Raw genomic sequence first — 8433 nt, forward strand, 5'->3', positions numbered from 1 at the left:
CCATAAAGGCCTGATTGGTGGAGTGCTGCAGAGATGGTTGTCCTTCTGGAAGGTTCTCCAATCTCCACAGAGGAACTCTGGAGCTCTGTCAGAGTGACCATCAGGTTCTTGGTCACCTCCCTGACCAAGGCCCTTCTCCCCCGATTGCTCAGTTTGGCCGGGCGGCCAGCTCTAGGAAGAGTCTTGGTGGTTCCAAACTTCTTCCATTTAAGAATGATGGAGGCCACTGTGTTCTTGGGGACCTTCAATAATGCAGAATTTTTTTTGGTACCCTTTCCAAAATCTGTGCCTCGACACAATCCTGTCTCGGAGCTCTACGGACAATTCCTTCAACCTCAGTGCTTGGTTTTTCCGCTGACATGCACTGTCAACTGTGGGACCTTATATAGACAGGTGGCTGCCTTTCCAAATCATGTCCAATCAATTGAATTTACCACAGGTGGACTCCAATCAAGTTGTAGAAATGGATGATGTATTACTTTGTTGGTTACAGTGAGCAAAGACGACCATCACCATCAATGACATTTTTGTCATTTAGCAGACGCTCTTATCCAGAGCGACTTACAGTTAGTGAGTGCATACATGAATTTTTAATTTTTTCATACTGGCCCCCCGTGGGAATCGAACCCACAACCCTGGCGTTGCAAACACCATGCTCTACCAACTGAGCTACATCCCTGCCGGCCATTCCCTCCCCTACCCTGGACAACGCTGGGCAAATTGTGCGCCGCCCCATGGGTCTCCCGGTCGCGGCCGGCTACGACAGAGCCTGGATTCGAACCAGGATCTCTAGCGCCACTCGGTCAATCATAGTTAACACGTTTTTTATGTTATTGCTCCATTGCCACACATATACCACAGGTGTATGTGGCAAAGGTTTCAATATGCAATTGTGCCAGCTCATTCGCCTGACATTTTTACTGCAGCGTCCAAATGTAACTCACTTTCCCGCAGCAATCTTTCTCTAACTCTGGAGTCAATTATACCAAACACAATCTGATGTCGAAGAATAGAGGAGGTTAGGTCTACAAAATTACACGTCTGTGCTTTCAATTTCAAATCTGTAAGAAAGACGTCAAACTTTTCACCTTGCTGTTGTATACGACAGGGAAACACACGACGTTCATATGTCTCGTTCTTCTTAGGTGAACAATATATATCAAACTGACCCAGTACCTCCACGAACTCATCTTTATCCTCCTCATTTGGAAACGTGAAGGTATTGAATATGTCGATTGCCTGTGGTCCCGCTATAGTAAGAAAGAGAGTAACTTTACGTTCATCTGGCTCCTTTGTAACTCCAATAGCAGACATATACAGCAAAAACAGCTGCCGAACTGTTTTCCAATTCGCGTCCACATTCCCATCCAGGCTCAAAGCCTCTGGTGGCTTGATAACATCCATTGCACTTCCATAAACTCCAACATTCACAGAAAAAACACGATTTCCACTCCTGGTATCATGTATTACTTTGTTTGTTACAGCGAGCAAAGACGACTATCACCATCAATCATAGTTAACAAGTCTTTAATGTTATTCCGCCATTGCCACACATATATCACAGGTGTCGTAAAAGAGTGTCGTAAACAATCACTCAGAAACACATCGATACAGATGATCAATTGAAACAGGACGCACCTGAGCTCGATTTCGAGTCTCATAGCAGAGGGTCTGTATATTTATGTAAATAAGATATTTCTGTTTTTTATATTTTATACATTTTCAAAGATTTCTAAAAAACGGTTTTCGCTTTGTCATTATGGGGTATTGTGTGTAGATTGATGAGAAAAAAAATAGTATTTTATCAATTTTAGAATAAGGCTGTAACGTAACAAAATGTGGAAAAAGTCAAGGTGTCTGAATACTTTCCGAATGCACTGTACAGTATTTTTTTAACTGACAAATAAAATAAATAAATCCAAATTGAGCAGCGGCCAATTGATGAATGGAAAGAGACATCTGTTACAAAACACCAAAAAGTTGAATGACATTTGGAGATTGTCAAGCCAAGCCTTTAACACTGGGTAAGCCTACAACATAGGGAGGAATGTATTTTCTGTTTGTCGAGATTGACATGGTCTATTTATTGTGGTGTTGAAAACGCAAACCATGATATTGAAGTGCCCGAAGTTGGTATGCTTTGTTTATTGATTTTGTGGTCATTGGCACAGAAACCTGTTGGTGGATTTTTTTGGTTGCATATGTTTTATATAATTATAAATATGGCATAAACATTTTGAAAATCTGATTCAGCCCTAGCTGATTATTTTCTGCAGCTGGCTCTGATCGTAGTGTAATGAAACAGGCAGGGAGAGTGAGCTTGTCTGTGGTGGTCAGCGAACCCTCAACCTTCTGGCCCGTAGAACTGTGTGGCATCGACTGTGCCACAAAAGCATGCTGAAGTGGCACAGTCAATATCCACAATTATAAACACAGGCTCGCTACAGTTATTGTTATTTGTGGTCATAAATATTATTTAGAGTTAATTCTATGAGGGGGGAAGGTGTTCCATTTATTTTTCAGTACAAGGGGAGGGTCATGTGAAAATATTTGTAACTTTGGGGAGGGTGATTTTTTTGGGGGGGACACCTTGAGTCGGACCAGCCCCTCCCCCCCAGTAAATTTCGATCTGTCCCATTGCAAGACGTCTTCAACTTCCAGTGAAGTGAGGAATATGAGTCTTCTGTGCATGAAGGTACATGTCAGCAGCACAATTATAGAAAAATTACATTTCATTTCAGTATTTTGACTACACGGAACACATATGTTGGAAACATCAGGCCATGATAATTAACAGACTACTTTGAATAAGTGCCAAGCTGAATACATTTCATTAAATTGCCCAGATAGTTTCATTTATTATAACATTCAATTGTAAAGTTGATTATAAAATTAGACTTGTGTACAGAATGATTGATGAAAATGGAAAAAGTGCTTTGTGTCATCTCTTTATGTTTAATTGTTGAACATTCTAAGTGCCACTGTACAGTTTGTTTGAGAGGCCCTAACTTAAAAGACTGTTAAGTCATTGACGTTGTCTTACTGCGTCATACACATGGAGTTTTTCCCTCTCCGCTTCTCCTCCAGAGGGTAAAATGGCTGCTCCAGGACAATCTGGCTTTTCTCTAACATGAATTGACCTCTACACAGCGAGTCATGGATCCTCTGCCAGGAGTCCAGCTCTGTGCGCCACAATGCTGATCTGGCACGGATGAGCTGAGACCTCTCACTCTTGCTGCCTTTGGCCAGGCCGACGCTGTCTTTACAGATGAAGAAGACATCCAGGCCAATGAAGAGGGCGTTGATGCTGATGAGACCAGCCCGCGCTGACTTGGAGAGGGCTAGTGGGGCCACCTGTCCAATGCCCGGGATGTCCCCTGCTAGCTTGGGCAGGTTTTGTGCTGCTTTGCCTTCCTGGAGCGCCAACTTACCAGCGCTTGTGATCAGATCTTCATTTCTAAGGACTTTCACCGGCTTCAAACCTGAGGAAAGGTCAACTAGGAAGTCAATGCCTTTTCCGATGGCCCCAGTGGTGGCAATCACCTTCCCTGCTCCAACCATGTCCACCCTGCTCTGCCCCAGGATGGGCTCCATATTCCTGGCCACATCCTCCAGACACTCCTGGAGACTCTCCACGTCCTCCATGAAACTCTGGAAGACTTTACTGGCTTTCTTCTCATGGATGCTATTGACGTTCATCTCTGTGATGCCAGTGGTTAAACTGTTGACCCCACTGGTGACCCCCAGGCTGACCCCTGCATAAGTGAGAGCCATTGACACCCCAGCAGTGACAGGGGTCAGAGCTAAGCCCACGATGGTTAGGATCCCTCCAGCCACCCCCACTGAGCTGCCTGCCACACTGGAGATCTTAGCCCCCAGCTTCATCCTGTCCAGCTGCACAGCACTCTCCTCCAGCTTGGTCAGAAACTGCTCCATCCTGGGTCGGCGCTGGCTGAACCGGCCAATGAAGCACTGAGCAGCCTCTTGGAACAGGAACGTCAGTCTGAGGTGCTGGTCCATCCTGACAGAGGGGGAAGATATCTATTTACTGTATTCCAATAGACTAGTTCTTGAATCTTGTTAAAAAATGTCAACATAGGTTTTAAGAGAAGAACCAAACCATGGCAGAATAACCTACCTGATATCACTCAGCTGATTCAAATGTTGGAGCATATTTTGTATGGACTCTTCCCTCACATCACCAAGGTTGACCACAGGGATGTAATTCTTCTTTTTCCAAAACAGCATTTCACTGATGTAGCTACTGTAACAATGCATATTAATTTCAACATTACATTATATTCATTACATTGTTATGTGGCATTGGAATTATATCACATAAGCCAAATAACCTTGTCAAATGACATCTGAGAAGGACAAAAATGAAAGGAAAATAGTACAACTATGCTAATATAAAATGAATGCTGATATTAAAACTGTGTGAGGGATCTTACCCAAGTTTACTCTCAGGCTGTGGTCTGATCTGTAATCTAGAAGGAAAAAATTGACATCATGTGTTTGTAAAATGGCAATGAAGAACATTACATAAGTTAATGTTGAAGAAATTGTGATGGGAGCTCCACTTACCGCTTCTCCATCCTCTTACAGAGCTGCTGGCTGATTTGTATGTATCTATCCAGCTGGAAGGCCAGCACCTCTACATTGAGCAGGCTGGGCATAAAGAAGGCCTTAGCATCCCTCTTAAAGTGGATGAGGAGAGGGCAGGCTATTCTGGCAGCAATGATGACAGCCTGAACACTGGCAGGGCTCGTCCCCAGAGGCAGACAGAGGAACCTGTTCTCCTCAAACACGAACAGACAGGTGACTGCCAGACACTCCATAGCATCCAGGAAGTAATCCAGCTTCTCCAGGCCTCCCAGAGTGTCCTTTAGTACAGCACCCAGCTCCTTCTCCAGCTCCTCACGCCTACTGTCTGCAGTCACCTGGGTCAGACCGCTCCATACGAACTCCCCAAACGCCTTGGCCTTGGTCGCCGAGTTACGGACATGGTCGAACTTAAGGTCAATTCTGTCTGCCCTCTCCTTGATGTCCCTCATCATTTCCAGTTCTGTCTCCCTCTGAAGGGCCCATTTGGAATGCCTGTCGCAGAACTCCCTCACTGTGTGAATGTGGCTGAGGGTGTCTGAGATGTACCGGCCCAAGAGCTCCCTTGTTAACTCTGATCTGTAAACAAAGAGGGCTTCAGTTAGGAGCTTTACTATTGAATTCAGGCTAATCAGTATATAAAATTACAAAGTTGTAGATACAGAGTGCCTATCCAACTTTAACCTTTTATTGAACAGCCTTTATTGAAAACCTTGGATTCTTTGTCAACACTGCCCTCTGTTGTCTTCGTAAAGTAATCCAACAACACTCTCCTTTTTTGCCACAGTTATTTATTGCCCCCAGTTATTAATAGTCTCACCGTGACATGGCGCTCTCTTTGCGTTTTGACATTTCCCGGTTTGGTTGATATTGTTACTTAACAGAATTCGTGTTGCCTTGGGCATGTCCATTAACTGTGGATCAAATAGTGAACAATCATGAAAAATCGAAGTCTGCATTTCTCTTCTGAAATAATTTAGAATCAGGATTCACAGACATGGCATCGCTTACATGAGCAAACATGTTTAGATACTTTTCGAAGTACAACATTTAATTTGTGTAAAAAAATTGGGATTTATTCAACCTCACTCACCTTGACAAAGACGCTACTGCACGCAGACAAAACTGGAACGTAGTCTCCTTAAATAGGTCAGCATGCTTCGATTCGGCTGGTGTCGAGCAGAGTACCGAACGAGCAGGGTTGCCAGGTCAAGCTAAAATGTATTGCCCAATGACAGTGATGCCAATTTAGCAATTTTGTTGCTAGATTTAGCAACTTCTCAGACTACCCTACAACTTATTTTTCAAACAGCACCTAGCAACACATGTAGCTACTTTTAAAAATCTCTTTTGATCTTTTAACAACTTTTGAAAAGTCACTCAAACGCTAAAATGCACGCATTTTCCCTAAAAATTACACAGAAACGACTTTCTCTGTCACACACTCAGTCACAACACGTGCCTGGCCGCAAAAGTGCATTGTGAGTGACGTCGGCAGCAGGCGCTCAGCTCGTGCACAGGCAGCAGCAGGCCAGCCAAGCAGCACAACAAGCTGGAGAGCTAGCGCACACATCATTATTTGAGTTAAGTTGCTTGTTCAATAAGATAGCATATATATCTTGTTATTAGCTTCTACCTATAATTTGTCATACCAGTGGTACACGGTCTGATATACAACAGCTTTCAACCAATCAGCATTCAGGGCTCAAACCACCTAGTTTATAATTGTAAATAAAACCTGTTTGCACATGTGCATAACTATAGCTAAATCCGACAGGAGAGTTTGAGTGATGAAAGTTGAACAGAGGACCTCGAAATCTCTGTTCAATAAATACTTGGACGAATTTCAAAAAACGTATGTTAGGCTATTTTCTGGCAATTGTGCCATTGTTATGTGCCAGATGTTAAGACTACGGACATTTATAAATAGCCTATTTGCGAGATTGGCTAATGTCAATAGGCATAGGCTACTGACTCAAATCTGGGTTTATAATTGCTATTCAACTTTGCCATGGTTTGTTGAGCTAGATGCAGGTAGCCTAGCCCCTGATAGGCCAACATCTCATTTCAGGGAAAAGTCCACAATGAAACTGACATTAAATGTGGAGAATGATACATTTGCGATAGAGCTGTGACCATGATCACAATTGATAACTTCCAATTTAATTAACTAAACATGGCTGAAGTTATAGGCTATTCATTCAATCCGTTTGCCAGCTCCAGGTAGGCTACACAAGTGGCACAAATTGGTTTTCAATGACTCCAGTGAAATCGTCATATCAACATCTTTATTGTATCGAATGGTAGGCTGCAGTAGCCTACAATGGCATAGAAATTAATAGCCTACTTGATGGCCAACAGATGCAAATGTATCATTCTCCACATTTAATGTCAGTAGCATGCAAGGGAGTTTCCACTCGAACAGCACTTGAGACCCAAGAACTTAGCATGAGTAAAACCCTTTGCTTGATTATGTTTTCCATAAGAAAAGTCCACACTGAGCAAATTTATCTAAAGCGCTCTAGTGCGCCTAAAGTCGTTTTCCAGTGCTTTGTTGCCTCTATATCAGTTCTAGATCATTAATATGTTTTATGGAGAAAGGGTTGGAAATAGGTATCTCCATAATGACCAATCTAAATAGCCTACCTACAACTTGTAAAAAATTATCACGTGCTACTCTATCTCCATGGCTCAGCTGTCTGCTGCAGCGCTCTCTCAACCAGTGCTCTGAACACACACACACCCCTCCGGCCCTCCCCCTCCACACCACTCACTCAGTCAGTAACAGCCTGCTTGCTTACTACCTGATAGTCGGTAGCAGCAGGTCACAGTAAAATATACTGTATATGGCGGCCTCAGTGCAATTTAAAAGTAGCCCAAAAACCCGCAACCCGTGACCAATACATTTTCACCCGCGACATTGTTTTCAAAGTAGCCCAATTGTCCGAAAACTGCGGACATGGCAACCCTGTGAACGAGTGTGCTCACAAATTCCCTTAGAAGTTCGCTTGAAAAAATAAAAAAAGGGGGGAAATCGGCAATATTACCCCGGGACAGTAGAGGGCAATGAGCTGGTAATAGCCATCTACGGCTAAACAAGGACGTGACGACACACCCAAACAAGGAAGAGATGCGTGAGAGAATAAAATCAAAGACAGTACAGGCAGAAACTGCTTCTCCATGTAGCTCAGTTGGTAGAGCATGGCGTTTGCAATGCCAGGGTTGTGGGTTCGATTCCCACGGGGGGCCAGTATGAAAAAAAATAATGTATGCACTCACTGTAAGTCGCTCTGGATAAGAGTGTCTGCTAAATGACTAAAATGTAAAACCCTGATCACACTTGTAGGCGATGTCAAGGCGACATTGGCTAGCTAAACTCATGCGCAGAAACACATAATCGGGTCTAACGGTCGTCTCGTTCCGAACTGCGCATGTGCAGGCCATCAAATCAAAGTCACTACTTTGATATAAAGTTGTTTTTGGCTAAAATGAAAACGTGTCAGTTTGTCACTTTCACAAGGTTGGAGTAATAACAAGTTGGCTCAACTCTAGGTTGTGCCTTTAGATTTCGAGAAAATTAACAACTAAGGAAGAATTTTTCACTTCTCTCATTGAATTCTCAAATCCCAAACCCCGGCCTGGTCTGCATCTGCTTGGTCTGTTTCTCAAGCGTTCCCGGAAGTCTCGCGATGTTGCGCCTCTAGGTTTAGAAACTGTGATAAAATAGTGTACACAGATACTTTTGGAGGAGATGGGAAATTAAGATTACATTAGTAACCACGGTTATGTGAGCTATTGGATCACTTCAATATGGTATCCTTCCGCACG

At 43.4% G+C, this 8433-nt stretch overlaps 1 protein-coding gene across 2 annotated transcripts; it reads right to left on the reverse strand.

Annotated features, from left to right (window-relative positions):
* Positions 1 to 2761: 2761 nt before the first annotated feature.
* On the reverse strand, positions 2762 to 5925 carry LOC311104378 (uncharacterized protein). 2 transcript variants are annotated; one of them, XM_084146196.1, is made up of 6 exons: positions 5699 to 5925; positions 5426 to 5519; positions 4588 to 5184; positions 4455 to 4490; positions 4139 to 4261; positions 2762 to 4021 (listed from the first exon to the last, which is right to left on the reverse strand). In XM_084146196.1, the coding sequence occupies exons 2-6, from the start codon at positions 5455 to 5457 to the stop codon at positions 3040 to 3042; spliced, it is 1770 nt and encodes a 589-aa protein (XP_084002322.1). In that variant the 5' UTR covers positions 5458 to 5519; positions 5699 to 5925; the 3' UTR covers positions 2762 to 3039. The 2 variants fall into 2 exon arrangements, with proteins under 2 accessions (XP_084002322.1, XP_084002321.1); XM_084146195.1 differs by having other exon boundaries at positions 4139 to 4264.
* Between the last annotated feature and the right edge of the window lie 2508 nt (positions 5926 to 8433).

The sequence above is a fragment of the Coregonus lavaretus genome (genome assembly GCF_964263955.1).
Source record: "Coregonus lavaretus genome assembly, chromosome: 28".
NCBI lineage: Eukaryota > Metazoa > Chordata > Actinopteri > Salmoniformes > Salmonidae > Coregonus > Coregonus lavaretus.

Bases quoted from the DNA above. Each gene is read 5' to 3' on its own strand.
- LOC311104378 (XM_084146195.1), bottom strand. From the start codon at position 5,457: ATGTCAAAACGCAAAGAGAGCGCCATGTCACG. The intron at 5,185-5,425 runs GTGAGACTATTA...CTTTGTTTACAG, and splicing joins AAAGAGAGCGCCATGTCACG to ATCAGAGTTAACAAGGGAGC. The intron at 4,265-4,454 runs GTAAGATCCCTC...GCATTGTTACAG, and splicing joins CAGCCTGAGAGTAAACTTGG to TAGCTACATCAGTGAAATGC.